Consider the following 16567-nt stretch of genomic DNA (forward strand, 5'->3'; position numbering starts at 1 on the left):
CTCCCCTTAATTGTTAGGAAGATGCCACTTACAGGCTGATTTTTATGAAACTCAGATCCTAGCTAAGGTATGATGTATGAAAATATGTAAAATGCTGCTTCATCTCTGTACAATGACAACATGTCCAGTTTGGAAACATTAGTCACTGAGGAAACTCTTAAATGCTGAATACTTAAATTCCTCAGAAAGTTAAATTATGGAGCAGAAGAAAGACAGATCATAGACCTCAACTTATCTAGAACAGACTATCCACATTTATTTAAGTTAAAGGAAACAATTCCTGCTGTTCATTCAATTAACCCTCACCCTTCACTACTTAACTAGTAAAGTTATTTTTGAGCTCTGAGAAGGGAGACTTATAAACAGGAAGTTCTTCCTTTAACCATTAATGGGCAGTTAAGAACCTGGAGTCATGAAAAAAATGGGGAAATCAAAACTTATTCAAGCTGCTGAAAACATCATTTGAATGCAGAACTGTGACTGACGGATTAATATGGAAAAATATCACCTTGCATTGTGTCCGAGCACCACACAACTGCTTACCTACTCTGGTATCTTACTGTTCATACAGCTGGTCTCCCTTTGTCAGAGGATTAGCTACACCACATTCCTGTCTTCCAGAGCACATGGTTAACAAACTCTTTACTAAACTGAATATAATGAGCAAGACAAATTTCACAGGAGAAAAAAAACAAACAGAAAGGTCAAACAGTTTCTCCATTAAAATCTGTTTTCCAGAAGTACTCACCAAGCTGAAATAACCACTCCATTCTTCATCTTCAAAACAAACCTCAGGACAGTAAGGCTTGAATTGTGGGAAGAGAAGAAAACAGCAAGGAAATCAAAACTTACTGCCCATAGAATATGCTAGTCTAGTGGATGCCTGCCTGTTATTGTAAGACTAACGTGGTCTGGGGAAGAACATGAATTATTCAGTACAAAAAACCGTTCAGCACACATGATGCAAGATGGAGGGAAGGTCAGCCTGAATCTTTAGATAAACTGACAGGTGAGGACGAACTTGAGTTCTCATTGACTGTTAGAGAGATCATAGAGTAACAATTTCTGGGGCCAGAGCTGCCAAAAATTACCAGTACTCTTTCAGGTGACAGGGAAGTATATATTTCTAAGAGTAGAAATATTAATCCTTATCACTCCTTTACACTGAGAGGTTACCTTTAAAGAGAGTTCTTCCACGATGTCTAAACCTCTGTGGAGAGCTTTGTGCCCAGGGATACATCACCTCGGACCACTTAATTTACTTCTGTGACACAGCTAAACTATCATATTTGACTAAAGAGTGCTGATTTGAGGTACATCCAAGCAAAAAAGCTCTGGAGCTCATGTGCTTCTCGGAACGTGACTGAGGCTTCAACCAGTCATGGTGACAGGCAGCTACAAGCCTCAGTGTATAATGGTAAGGAGGGACCTTGGCTGAAGTCTTGCAATCTGAGTGTGATGCTGGACAGAAGGTGAAACAGCAGTAGCTGAATTCCTTCTCATAATCCATCAGAATACAAAGAGCAGGAGGAACAAATTGTCTTTGCATGGGTATTGCAAGGGAAAATTTTCCAACCTCGCAAGACAGGCAGGAGCACACCCACCATTAGAATGTAGAGGTGGACTCCAAAAGAGCCTTAATTATTATGCTTCCTATATTTACATGTTCATCTTGCAAATCTTGCAGTCTGCTTTTACTAATCTATCACTACATAAAAGAAAAATGTGTGTAGGACAAATATTCTACCAATCTCATTAGACTGTTTCTGACCAAGACAAGTTCCTGATTTCAAGATGGAGCAAAATCTAATACTCTCCACCAGTGTTAAGACTACTGTACAATCTTTTCACAGTACAAGCAATGAAACCGTGTATGCATTTGTTTTATCCTCCTCAGAGTTTATTTTGCATATAATTTTACATAGTTTATACTTCACATCATACATTTATTCCTCCTCTTGAAAAAAAGGCTTGACACAGACACTTGCCTTGCATTACATTTTGAAACCTGGAACCGGTGCCAGTAAAAAAACAAACCACCCTATAAAACATATTAGATCAATACAATGTAAATATAACATGTATTAGAAGTTGCTCGTTATTTCACTACAAGGAAAACAATCTGGGAAAAAAAAAAGATAATCAGTTCCAGTTGCTAAAACAGTTCAGTGTATTTTCTTTAAAGTCTTAGTGTAACGGGAATGCTTTTATTAGCCCACTACCAAACAATGATCAAACTGGTGTAGAGGAAAATGAAGCATGATCCTAAACAGTATTATGGTACTCAACTGCAATATAAAGTTCTCTGTCACACAGAACATAGCAGACTGGGGATGTTCATAAAGTCCTTTCAGTGTGAACTCTGCAAAAGATGGTTTTCTATCATGCTGCATTATTCCACCCCTTATTTTGCTTAGGAAGTAAGCCACAAGTAAGCATTCCAAGAACTGTGAATAGATTTTCAGTGTTGGCACAACTATTCAGTAATTTACAAAATGGTTCACATAGGAAACTGGGTAAAATTATGACTTGGAAATGGTCACGGACATCTTCCTCTTTGGCTACTTTAAAAGTAAGAAAATTCAGATTTGTACAAAAGACATTCATTTCAGAACCAATTCAAATATGTTTTTAAATAAATGGAACAAAATAAAGCATGTTTCATTAATTTGGTATTAATTTTCCAGAATACTCTGCAATACATTTTCAAATATACAAAATCCTACTCTTTACAAAAAAGTCGTACCTCATGAAAGAACTCACTTGAATAATCTTAGCAGCACTCCAATAATTAACTACCTTGATTTTATCGAAAAAACACCTTAGTTTGATCACTGTATTTTGAGACTGCTTCTTCATGAGAAGCAATGTTTCAAAAGTTATAAAAGTGCAAGAACATCATCATGTTCCAAGCTGAAAGGCAGCTTCTGGAAATAGTGAAATCGGTATTGCAAGGTCCTGACATTAGTGAAATAAATGCCATGGGAAGAATTACATTTTAAGTAGATCTTCGTGTGGTATCATTGCAGTAAGAACAAAACACTCTTCTCACTGAACATTTTAGTCATCTAAATAAAATAGTTGTTTCATTTTTTTCAGCTGTAGCAAGTGAGATGCACAGACTAAGTGATTTGATTGGGAGCAAATAAGCAACACACACAACAGCATCAGCAGGTCACCAGTCAATCAGCCTGCTCATTTTGCTGTTCAGCATTTTTGTGCCATTTTAATTAAATAAAAAATGGCAAAATACAATACTCTCAGAGGACCTTCTCATCCCTTTGCATAAACATTTATAATTTCATGTTGGACTTCATTGAAGAGGAGCCTCAAATTAGGTCCCACAAACCGTTAAGGCTGCCTTTTAGCCAAAAACTTCTGTTTCATTTAAGCAAACTACTTACTTTAGTAAGAAGCATTAATATATTAACGAACATTTGAATTCACTATCAAAATGAGGATTACAAGAAATGACAAGCTTTGGAGCAGGATTACTCTTGTTATTCCTGACAAAATCCTGTGAACAACAATTTAATTGAGAATACCTGCTGCTTTGCAATCTCTTAAGTGTAATTTTGTACTACTAGAACTACAAAACCAACATTTTCCTTTCTGCCTCTTTTGTAAAGTTTTCTCAAAAGAGGTTCTAGCAAGTCAAGAGCTCTGCAATTATATGTGAATATTAATCTTACATTTTAAACACCTAATATTACTATACTCAGTTTCAGAAAGCTTCCTTAAAGCAAGTTTTGTTATACTTAGTACTAGTACAGCGTATCAGCACTTCTTCTATGACTTGCTTCTTCAGTGATAGTTACAGAAAACTTCATTTTGGGATATCCATATTCTGAAGCACAATAGCCACTCTGCTTGGAATGTACACCTAGTAAAGATATGACAAGAACAAGAATAGCTGAAAAAAACATCAGCCTCACAGGATACAATTTCTAAATAACAGTATGTGAACACACACACATGAAATATTTTAACTGTTAAAAAATTGTCATTTGTGCAATGTTGTGAGTCATATTAATCTCATTTAAAGATTGATTATCGACTGCTTAGTCCCCAGCACTTGAATTACACAAGATAACCTAAAAGTTTAAAAGACAGCTTCATTACAATCTCTCCTCTTTTCTCGTTTTTTAAAAATCTTATCTTGATACATTTTAAAGTGGCTACCAGTAGAGGGCCTCATATGACCTACAATGACCAGTTTCAAAAGCCTGAGGACATCTAGGTCAATAGACCATACAATGATAAATGGCAAAGTTTTGCAACACTCTTCTGCTGTGAATTAAAGTTGCCCCAAGGTCTGTGATGTCATTTCATACAGGTAAATACCAGCAATATGACACAGCAATGTATTCTTCTCACTCTTGGCATCTATGGAGTTTCAGTGTCTGAGCAATAAAACTCACTGTCAAAACTAGAGAGATTCAAAATTAACCATTAAATTACTGCATTTTTCTTACCCTTTTTTCCTGATTACCATGAAAAAAACCCAAACATATATAATCAAAAGACTCCCCATAGATCACAAAAGAACTTCTGGCAATATATTTTACATGACATTCCTTCCAAGCAGAGTAGAGTCACAATCTGAAAACAAGACCGATATGTACTACCTACCAATTACCTTGATATATGGTACTCCATCAATTGTCAAGTGTATGAATGTGTTTGCTGAAGAAGTCAATAAAAATGCAATTATAAAAGGTAACACAAGATTGAAGATTATCAGCTTCATTCTGACAACATCCTCTTCTAGACTATCCCTCATCCCTGTGGAATGTCTAATATTCTGCAATTTCAACTACGTTATCTGCTAACTAGAGCCTGATGGCATGAAAGGCTTTCATAGTTTTCAAAACGGAATAAAGCAGTAAAGCAAAAAGCTTTAGGAAAAGGAGAAAAAGGAAAAGAATAGCTGATCTCCACTGAACCAGACAGAGCTACGTCCAATGCTTCTTGAAAGGCAGCAAACATAATGATTTCCCCTAAGGTTTTGGTGATAAATAGCTTCTACAAATCTGTCCAGGAGAGGAAATCCTTAATGAAGTCAACTAGCTCAGAATGTACAGATAAAGGAGAGATTTTAAAATTGTGTATTGAGAAATTCAGCACTCTGGGTTTGTATGATGAAGTGAGAAGGAACAAATAGAAATAATTTTTGTAAGAAAGAATGTGTAAAAAGTTACTTTAATTAAGGGAACAAAAATTAACACTAATATTGGACACAGCAATTCTCAATTATATTCTGGTCAATAATATGTCAGATCCTAGGAGGAGTAAATTAGCCCAGTTCTTTTAAAGTCAATTTACATCAGCTGAGAATCTGAGAGTAGTGTGGAAGCATCCCACTCCTACCACTTCATTGCCAATCAGAATTTTAAAACTGGTTTTAAGCAAAATTTCAGAACTTGTGCAAATTATTGTATTTAGACTGACAGATACGTTTTCTGTTTGCCATGAAAAGATGCAACTGCCAGCTTATTACTTTAGTCACATGTTTTTTTCCTTACCCGGGCAAATTAAACATGTGTTTTAGTGTTTTTTGTCTTGGTGGGCTTCTTGCTAAATCATGGAAGAGCCACATATAGCATTGTCTCCTAATCTTATCAACTTATTTCATTGGTCATTGTAACCACCTCTAAGGCTTAAATAAAACTGCAAGAAGCAACAAAACAATTAGGGCATGAACAATGAATAAATGTTAATTATTGATTAAATATATTAATAATCATTAAATATTATTATTTATTCATTCCACTGCTGTACAATTTTTTTAAAAGGAAAAATACTACACAAATAACTCTTGTTACAAATGTATTGGGAGTATTCCTTCCCCCCAGCCCAACAGTGTTTCCAGAAATACTACAGTGTATATGCTCTGGCTTTATTATTTGTTTAAATATACAGAACACAGAACATTTGTGTAAGGGAGAGGAGGGGGAAAAATGTGACCAATGAGGTTGGAAAGATTGCTTGTCTTTCCTGAGGTAAGGTGAAATCTGGAAGATTATCTGCCCAGGATCCCAGCAGGGTTTTCAGCCTTCTTAGCCCAGATTTCTCACCTCCACTCCTTCCTCTTTTGACACCCTGAATCCCAGAACTTCCTCGGCCTTTCCACTCCAGTATTATTCCTTTTCCTTCGGCACCTCTCACCTGAACTACCACTCTTGTATTAACTTATCTCCATTAATTTAAATTTATTTTCTCTATCCCTTGCCTGAGTGTACTGAGGTGTACTGAGTAGACTGTTCTCCAACCACACGCTACAATTTGCCACGAAATGGCGTGATTAAAAAAAAATCAGGAATCCATTACTGACAGGATAAGTTGAAATGCAAGCATCTTATTGTATGTTTGAGTCCAGACACTTTCAAATATATAAAAATATGGATAATCTTTAGCTAAAAGCTAATTAATTAGTAACATTAGGCATATTTTAATTGATGTCGCTGATTTAGATTAAGAACTCTGCTTGCATATATTTTCATCGATTGTTCTGATTCATATCAAAACACGTACATACAGTACTTATTATAGAAATAAATGTGCAATAGCATACAATAAAAGGCTTACATCCCCAGACACTGAAACAGCCATACTTCTATTGTATTACTCAGTTCTGTCTTCCTTAAATACTGAAAAAAATGGCAACCACAGTCTTTTTTGCATTTCCTAGGTAAAGTACCATGGATTTTTCTTCCTCTCCTTTTTCTGTCTTTAAGTTATTTAGGTCCAAATTATAATAAAGAATTTTAAAGAGAATTCCCACTCACTGAAATGCATTAATGAAGATATCTGTTCTGACACGTTATGATATGTGTCTGTGACAAACTCCATTCCATTCAACTTAGTATTCAGCATAACCCCGGCCCTTTTCAGTCGGGCTGCTACTCAGCAAGTTGGTTTCTAATCTTTACTGATGCATGGGATTCCTCTGCAGAATTTTTCTTCATTAATTTCTATGAAGTTTCTGTTGGCTAAATCCTCAAGTTTATCAAGATGCATCTGGATTGTACCTCTAACATTCAATTTATTAACCATTCACTCGAATTCAGTGTCATCTACAAATCTGCTGAGGGTACGCTCTGTCTCACCATGCCAGTCACTGCTGAAGACTCCAAACAGTATCAGCCCCGGCAGAAATTCCTAGGACACTCTCCTTGATACCAGTCGACAGCTGGACACTGAGCCTCTGATTACTAAAACTGCAGCAGCCCAGCCAGTTTTTAACACACCTAACAATCTTCTTATCCAGCCCATATCTCCTCAGCTCCTAGGTAAGAATGCTGTAGGAGACAAAGCTGAAAGTCTTACTGCATTGACTGTAGCAACCTCATGCACACAGCTAGAGTCATTTCATCACAGAAAGCAATCAGGTTGATCATGTGTGTTTTGCCTTTCCTAAATCCAGGTTGGCTTTCTGATTGACCCATCTCATATACCACACTTGTTTGGATATGGATTCCAAGAGGAGGTGGTCCTTGACTTCTCAAGGGACTGAGGGGAGAGGTTGACTGGCCTACAGATCCCTCAGCCTTCCTTTTCGCTTTTACTACAGCCTTTGTTCAGTTGTCAGGAATTTCCGCAACCAGTATGATTTTTCACAGATGACAGTCAGCAGCCTTGCAATCACATCACTGAAATCTTTCCAAACCTCTGGGTGCATCCCATTTATATATAGCGTCTTTAAGATGTCCCTAACTTATTGCTCTGCTACTTTCTTTTCAATAGTGTACTGGCACAGAAAAGGGTCTGAGAGCAGGCTTTGCCCTTGAAGTGAGGTAAAAAAAGGCATTGAATACTCCTGTACTGTCCATAGTGCCCATCACAGGTTTGACTCCTCCCTTTGTCAAGGGACTTGCATTTTTTTCTTAAGCTGCTTTTCCTATTTGTATACTTGTAGAATCACCTTCTTGCCACTCTTTGTTATCTCTAGATAGCTTTTATATATATAGTACATGGCCTGAAATATATATCTATCTATTTATAGATAGATAAGTATAGTCAAAGTATATAGAGGTGTCCTGATTAAAACCATCATAGGAAACCTAGGTATTCATCAGTAAAAGACATTATCAGAGATATGTAATTTTTGATGTTTTTCTGTACCCTAGGAGGAGGGTCTCAGAAGTTTATTCTTGTCTTCCATTTTCCCTTTCATATACTGTTGCTGAATTATATACTTCCAATTACCAGCTTCAGTTCTATTGATCTCTGCTCTTCTAACCTGCTTCTTTCTGATCACAAGTTTTATCCCATTCATGTCTCCTTTACCATTTCACGAGGCTCATTTGATGAACATGGACAGAAGTGAAAACCCAAAGTACAGAATACTAAAGTGAATACATTCATAGCTAACCAAAGTCTTGACTATCATTCGATCAAATCATCCTCTGAATCTCTCTTCTGTTTCAAGTTTTCTGTGTTCATCTTAAACGCCCTTCCCAGCTCTTTCCTCTCCACCAGGCTCATCCATATTGGAAAGGGCCTCACGAGGCCCAAACTCCCTGCTGAAAGCAGGGTCAGCTATGAGGTCAGACCAGGTTACTCAGGGCTTTAGATATCTCAGTGAATTGGCCCTCTTTCTACACCAATTGCTTGCTTGTTACCTCAGGTCCTCTAAGGTGTCACACAAACGCCACTATTTTAGGAACCCATGAAGACATCTAAAAACACACATAGGAAGACTCATGAGGCCTTTTCTGATGGGGGAGTGGAATATTGGGAAGGGAGAACATCAGATCCGTTTGGGACAGTTAGGATGACTCAGCTGTAAACATAAGTTTTTGACAAAGTTAACGTTCAAACGTTTAGTCATCAAACTATCATTGAGAGTTTTTATTCTCAATGGAGTATTCAGTAGGAATGAAGTGGAATAATTGTGGTTGACTTCACAGGTAGATATGCTAACAGAGAGGATGATGGAGGATAGGAATGTTGTTTACAAGTCAAACATACAAAATTGGTTTTCATTATCACCTCTGACCTTTTTATACTGCATGTCTGTTTAAACTATGAGGCAATTGTACTGTCTGAAACTAGGCAAATCCCACACAGATCAAGGCTTCTGGCACTAAAATAGTATAGCCACTCTAATACAGAGAAAAAAAACCAAAACATTTATTACAATCAACCTGTTTTCCACCAACATACATGGTGTTCTATCAAAATCATAGTCCATTCATGTAGGCTATCTCACAAACAGGGAAAAAACAACTGGTACTACTACTACTTGCCAGGAACATAAGACGCTTTTCAGCCATACAATGCTTAGTCCTTATACTTTTTCTGTAAATATCCAGATAATTTCAAGAAATGAGAGATTAGAAAAGCTAAGAAGAATACAGGAATACCAAATACAGGAAGCACTTGTGAACAACAGCAGCTATAAGCAGAAATCTCACCTTATGTATTTTGGGAGAGGACTACAATACACAGCAATCTCCAAATTTATCTAAAAACCCACAAGGAAGACGTTCTGCAAATGACAACTGCTACTTTCAGATCTGTCAGACTAGATTCAGTACCAGGTGCAAGCACAACTGAAATTGGCTGGAACTGCAATGAACTACTCTTCATCCCACTTCCAGGGCTGGAAAACACCAAGCCCTAAACATCATTTCAAGGTCATTTTGCAACAGATGCGAGAATTACGAGAACTCCGAGCTAGATCAGGCACTGCAGAAAAATATTTGATAGTGCATATTGCAGCTGGTAGATGCAGAAGGCAATGTCACAAGAGTCTGTGCCAACATTATCCCAAACTTTTAATTAAAACGAGGGCTTTATTGTCTCTGTATCACTACTAATTGTCAGACACTGACACTATTCTGAGAATATAATTAACCATCAATGAATAAAATACATGATAGCTTTTGCTTTCTGACTATAATTTGTTATACAAAGCCTCAGACATTTTGCTTTTCATTTTGCTAGATATTGCATACGACAAAGAAGGTATGCTTAAAATAATGTGAGGTTCTGCCTTCCAATTTGTTTTTCAATTTACAGCTGTATAGCATGAATATGCAGAAAAATTTCTCACACTGTCTTGCTTCATTTATGCAAAAGAAGTCCATGTACCGCACAGGCTGTGTCTCAAAATTTCTCCTCTATTATCTTCTGCACTCTTTCTTCAGGTTAAGAAAGAGTGCTTCAAAAGGACAACAAAAACCCCTGGCAAACACAAACAAGTAGACTACAAAATAAGATAGGATGAAATAAAATGACTAACAGAATAACTTTGGAATCATTACACTTGCTTGGGGTTTTAAGTCGTCAAACGATCAATGAATATGAGCAAATGAATTTATAAGTCTTAATCATCAAGAGGTAAAAATAACAAAAGACCTTGCTGGTATTAAAGTTCTACTGATTCCCCTAGTTAAAACAGTTATTTTCTAACCACAAACATTCTTTCATATAATCTGTGTATCTGTGCATGTCAGGGGAGAAAAGAGTTAAAGACTACATCAGTCCCTTAAAATTCAATACATAAATCCTTATCATGAAAGTTATTCAAATGAGTATTTTCAAAGCTAAGGTCACTAAAAGCTTTTACATCATTTCAGTCTATGTGAGTATTTTAATTTGTCAATAGACTCAAGGAAGCAGGAAGTTGCACTTTGACACTGAATAGTATACATTAAGGTCAAGGTTAAAAACCCAACCCAGCAATAAGGATATTCTTAAAATAAACTATATAATTTCAGTTTCATTTAATGTGAAAAGATTATATCAGTGGATGCCAAAAATAGAGAATCAGAAAAAACCAGTATTGCAGACAGGGGGAAAGGAATACTTTGACATCTATTTATTTTTTAACTAATTGGAAAGAACTACAGAAAAAGTAAATCTATAAAAACTGAAATATGTTAAAAAATGGCATTTCTCAATAAACTGCATACTACTTTGCCAATGACAATGTACTCTGCAATACTCCATTTAGCCTGCTTATTACTCAGTTCTGTTGGTGCATGAAGTATCAAAGTATAAACCCCCCCGTTTTCATATAAATCCTAACTTTTGGTGTGGTACAAAAATATTAAAGTTACTAGGACACACATTGATATCTAGTTCCATTTTACAGTAAAATTCAGTCAAGTTGGATGCCTTAGAAAAGACTGACAAAACATTTTGAATGATGATTGTTATTAAAAATAGTTCTTTTTCTCCCCCCCAACCCCAAATCTAAGTTTCACATCCAACTACAACACCCAAGTAAGGTATCAACAAATGACTTCATACATAAAGGGGCACTAGGATCTGACAGGAGTTCAGCATGTGTGCAGCCCTTAATTTACATCTTGCAAAGAGATGGTAAGACATAAGCAAAACTAAAAGTTTATAGAAGCAGTGAAAAAGCACACAAATTTTATAAAACATACCTCAAAAAAGACTATTAGGAAAATACCACAGTGCAGACGTAAATAGAAATAAAACTGTGGTAAAAAGAGTCTATTTTTACAATGACAAAGTGGTTAAGCTTGTTATTAGAAAGTTTGATAACATGTAAAGTTATGTACATTTCATATACTTGTTAACAATCCAGAATAGAGCAAGCAGTGAAATGGAAAAATTAGATTATAATAATTATTTAAACCAGTCATATTACAAAGGAAATTTTTTGTGCATTTTTCTATGGAGTTTTCAAGGTGTGTCTGATGATTTTGAAATCTGGCCCTCTACAGCATTACTAAACAAACCTGAATCATCAGCTATGCATCAACAAAGTTTTACAGTGAAATGCCTAGCAGTGCTTACAAAGCTTCCTCTTCATCCAGGGCTCTCTGCTCCAGGAATTTCATATCTCCCTTCTTCTCATTTTGCAATGTCACTTTGAATATTTCTTTTATTAGGTGATGTTTCTAGAATGAATCATGTCACATCTGATCTTCTATTTTTGTAACACATTTGTGTGCTATTTAAGCTTGACTTGAGCAGCAGAATTATTGCATGTGATTTCATTTTGTCATAGCCCTGTGGGCATGTATTGCTGACAATGTTTACTTACACACCTTAAGGGAGGTGCATCTGTCATTAAAAAAATATTTCTTTGAAGTTTGTGGTGGAGGAGGAACTAAAATTTTTGAAGCAAGAAACTTAAGTCTCATGCATTATGTAAAGAGAAGATGATAATTGTTAAACAGCAGGAAAAGAACCTTTATGAGTTTATTGGGGTGGCATCATACGTTTTTTGAAAAGAAATTTGAGGGGAAGACTTCTACTTGGATTTTAGAAGCTGCAACTAAGACTAAAGCAACTCCCAAGGATGACTGATTACCCAAGAACTGGGATGTAAATTGCTATTTAAAATAAAACATCGCTGGTTTATTGTAAAATAGCAGCTGGAGGTATTTACTGTAACTTTTGTTATTCCTTACTAGGAGTTCTATCTTGCTGAATTTAGTCAGGTTTTCCAGATTTTCTTCTCCAATTACTTTTACTTGGTGTCTTTTTACTAGCGTTTTACCTCTATGTGGTGCTTGTGGCATCTTCTGGGGCGTTGGCTGAAGGTGGTCTGTGAATTGGATTGCTGAAGGACATAAAAGAAAGTTAACGTGATCCACGCTACTGGGTTTCTTTCTGACCCAGAAGTGCCATTGCCATGCCACAGTTTATGCTGCAAAAGTGCATTTGCTGCTTTGTTTGTCACATGCCTTATCTTCCACATGCTCCTAGCAAATTGCATCTTCACATTTTGTCGCATTTTTTCCTGTCTTGAATGACTTGCACTCAGCATCTAAGAGTCTAAATGTGAATTATACATTCCGAATTACAGTTAATTGGCTTGCAAAAGTTAAGTTAGTGGTAGATAATTAAGATGCTCTCCAATCACCAAAGCAAGGTATTTGAATTGGACACACGAAGCAAGAATTCTGGAAGCGTTAATTTGCTACATAACCTTCAGGAATGAAATCTTAGAGCTTTAGTTTCTTTGTGTGCAAATGAGCACAGATACTTACCCACACTACGAGAGCATTGTCACATACAGATACTTAAAAAAAAATTTCCCAAGACCGTTTACACCAAGCACGATGAAAGCACAAGAATTCTTTCATGTAATGAAACTATTTTAAAACAAGCAAATGAGAGAAATGCCAATACCCTGAATACAATGAAATAGGGTGAGAGAGAGATTAAAAGTGACAGTAATTCTCAGGAGTTTAGATCTCATGAGAGATGTTAAGATATGACACTAGAAATTGATGCCTCCATTCTGTCATGGAAGAGGAGTGGCCCACACAAATCAGTGCAGACACTCCATTTTTGTAGCCTGTTAAGATTACAAATGTAACTTACTTACAGGTGTTTATGTGTATAAATATACCTATGCATAGAGATACACACCCCTTCACCCATATATACGTTTTAGATATGAAAGTCTAGTCAGTAATATAAGCATTCTCAAAACTTTTTCAGTGAACTCTGCCTTAATTCATGGCCTTTTTGAATCTTACTCTGTTGTGCTTGTGAACATATACACACTTATACATATGTGAATACATATATAAAGAATGGGAAATATGTGTATATATGTATACATATATAATGGGAAAAATGACATTTTTAAATTGTTAATTGTGGTAAGTGATTATGACTTCAAGAGTAATTAAGAAAGGTAGCGTTTTTATTAGTCACCATCTCAGCTAACAGAAATTGTATGCAAGGACGTGCCTCCCACTTCATTTGAAGTGATTTGTGGGAAAGTTATCCATTATTCATATCACTTTAGGACTGGAAATTCTTGATGTGAACATAGAAGGTCTGTTCCGTTTTGCAAAGTTTTTCTGTAAACTGAGGAGGACAAAGCCAGTTGGCAAACGCATGATTTGCTCTAATTCATGTTTGTGGAGTTAAGCAAATGATTTTAAGAAAGCAATGCAAGATTCAGTTCCTACAGAGTTTTAAATCACAAAGCAAGCATGAAGATGGAGTTTCTCAGACATGAAAATAAAGCAATTGATGATATTAAAAATGACAATTCAAAAGCACATCAGAAGGTTTTCATGCATATTGGCAAGGAAAGTTGTGTGCCAGACACTGCAAGAGCGCATGCAAATTTAAATGTAATGTCAAAAGAGAAAAATCAGTTAACATTATAGGTCACAATCAAATCATAACATTGTCATCTCTACTGTCTTCATACAAAGACTAATTTCAGAAAATAAATTAAAAAAGCCCACCACCCCCCAAAATACTCCTAGAATAGACTCCATATTTGTCCGAAGAATTTTAAGTTATTCAGATGGAAGTAGAATGAAAAAAAAAAAATCTTACTTACCATAAGTGAATTAGGTCGATAATTGTGAGGATATTCTTCAGAGAAGTACTCTGTACTGTGGTCCAGCCTTTGATGCCCTCCATATTCTGCAGCATCAGAATCCAGAAGGATTTTATACTTAAAAATTACTATTAAGGAACTATGCCAAATTAATGTTAAATGGGAAATAAATCAAAGCAAAAAAACTAGAAGAACTGCTGCAACATAATTCATGCTAATATACTCAATATAAAGCAAAAATAATAATTTTTAAAAAATCTAAGAAAACTTAAGAGTGGGAAAATACATGAACATGTAGAAGCTGTATGACATTTTGTCTTGAAAATTTCATCTTTACTAGTGACTCCTCGTAAAGAAAGTACCTTCCAGTCTCTTCTGGAATCTTCCATGAATTATAAGTTTATAGTATTACAGTAGATATGTATAGCACTTTATGTGATGAACTAGACTAAAGATGTACCACTAAACAGAATGAGTGGATTTGAATTGCATTTAAGAAGTTACATAATTGTGACTGTCAAAATCAATTGGTGTTTAGCAGTATTTTACAGTCTGTCAGAATCTGATCAAGTGTTAATGAGAAAAGCATGTAATTTTACAGAAGAAAAGCCCACAACTCCTTCGAAAGTTTTTCAGAAAAGAGTTTAAATCTTTATAGCACAGAAGAACAAAAGAAAGCTTATATTTAATAGAGGATCTTTTAAGAGACAAACATTCTGACTGCAGTTGTTAAAATGGGGTGAGTTATTTAACAAAGCGTAACAATGAGTTGGAATACCTGTACAGATACTCAAAAGGATTCAAACAGATTTAGCAAAAAATAAAAGATAAAATAACGTTGAAAGAAGAAAATCAGAAAATGTAAGGAAATAAATGGGGAAATAAAGAGCTAACGCATATTCGAAAGTCAATTTCTTCTTATTTGGGACAACAACAAACAGAATGTTTTAGTTTTATGATTATTTCAGTACCTTTGAATTTCTTGTTTGCACATAATTAAAACATCCTTTTCCCTCCTGAAGTTAGAGCAGAAAGCCTCAATCTCCACTCTCCACCGCCCAAAACAGAGGGAAATAACAGTGCTCTATAATCCACAATCTGCTTCCTCAATTTTAAGCCGTGGAAGAATCTTGTATTTAATAGGATTAGGGAAGAGTGAAGAAACACTCTTTCAAGTCAGTGGTTCTTAAACTGCTCTTGGGCTTCTGTGTTTGCTCAACCTTTTGAAAATAGGCCTGCTTAAAAATCTAAGGATTTTGATATTAACAGAATTGTTTTCATTTAAGTCTTTTTACACTACTCTCTTTCTATCAGACGGGTTTAGGAAATTTCCCAACCACCAGTCTTACTGATTTAAATCTCTAGCAACAAGAAAGACTGAAGCGTAACATAACACAAAAAGTAGCCTAAACTAAAAGTAACTGCAAATTTACTCTGAGATATTTCAGTTTAGAAAGTTGCATAGGTTTTGCTGACAGAAGGCAAAGAAGAAAAATAGATGCACACGAGGAAAAAAGCAAAGCTGCCAATTAGCTACCAAATCTCTAATGTTAAGTAATCCCTTCCCCCGAAGTATTTGCAGCAAAATGAGAAAGGTCTAGAACCGCCAAGTTAGTTGTTGATTTCTAGATGGCAGGTGTCCAAAGGGAGAAACAGCAGATCACCAGATTCTCTGGCAAAATCTTCGTGTTTGTTACTTTAAAAAGTTAGGAAAGTTATGCTTTGCCAGCTTTAGTCCTCAATGCCTTATATGTGCACTACATACACACCTCCCCACCCCTTTATTTTATAAACATATTCAAATTACCATTCACTTGTACCATTCATGTACAACATACAAAAATACAAACTACAACTTCTAGTTATCTCTCCAGTGCCTGTTCAAACCCAGCATCAGCAATGGCTGCTACTATTCCACTGTATATTTTATTAACATGGCAGGGGAACGTCTCTCTCAAGCATTTCACTCTTTGCTTCTGTGATCTACACTATACATTAAATTTAATAATTTATCAATGTTGTTGAAAGCCCTGACATCTCTAATGATTCCTTTAAAACTATTTACAGCAAATGCAATTGTTATGGCTATGCTAATTTTAAAATAATTTATCCCTTTTCCTTAATCCAGGCTATAAAAGTATGTCTAGCAGTGCTCTCTAGCAATACAGTTAGTATCATTGCCTCTCCACACCTTGCAACATAGCACATTTGATGTAAATACTGTTAACCAGATGCTGAATAATGGGATCAAAAAGAATTTTAAGATCT

The 16567-nt window shown here is 35.8% G+C and overlaps 1 protein-coding gene across 1 annotated transcript in view; it reads right to left on the reverse strand.

The window, feature by feature from the left end:
- Positions 1–1865: 1865 nt before the first annotated feature.
- GBE1 (1,4-alpha-glucan branching enzyme 1) overlaps positions 1866–16567 on the reverse strand; it is a 172453-nt gene continuing 157751 nt past the window's right edge. The window contains exons 15-16 of the mRNA XM_050895991.1: positions 14300–14412; positions 1866–3883 (exon numbers count right to left, since the gene is read on the reverse strand). Of these exons, the coding sequence (XP_050751948.1) occupies positions 3827–3883; positions 14300–14412 (170 nt within the window). The 3' untranslated portion in view covers positions 1866–3826. The remainder of the gene's footprint in view (positions 3884–14299; positions 14413–16567) is intronic.

This window comes from Gymnogyps californianus, chromosome 1 (genome assembly GCF_018139145.2).
Source record: "Gymnogyps californianus isolate 813 chromosome 1, ASM1813914v2, whole genome shotgun sequence".
Taxonomy (NCBI): domain Eukaryota; kingdom Metazoa; phylum Chordata; class Aves; order Accipitriformes; family Cathartidae; genus Gymnogyps; species Gymnogyps californianus.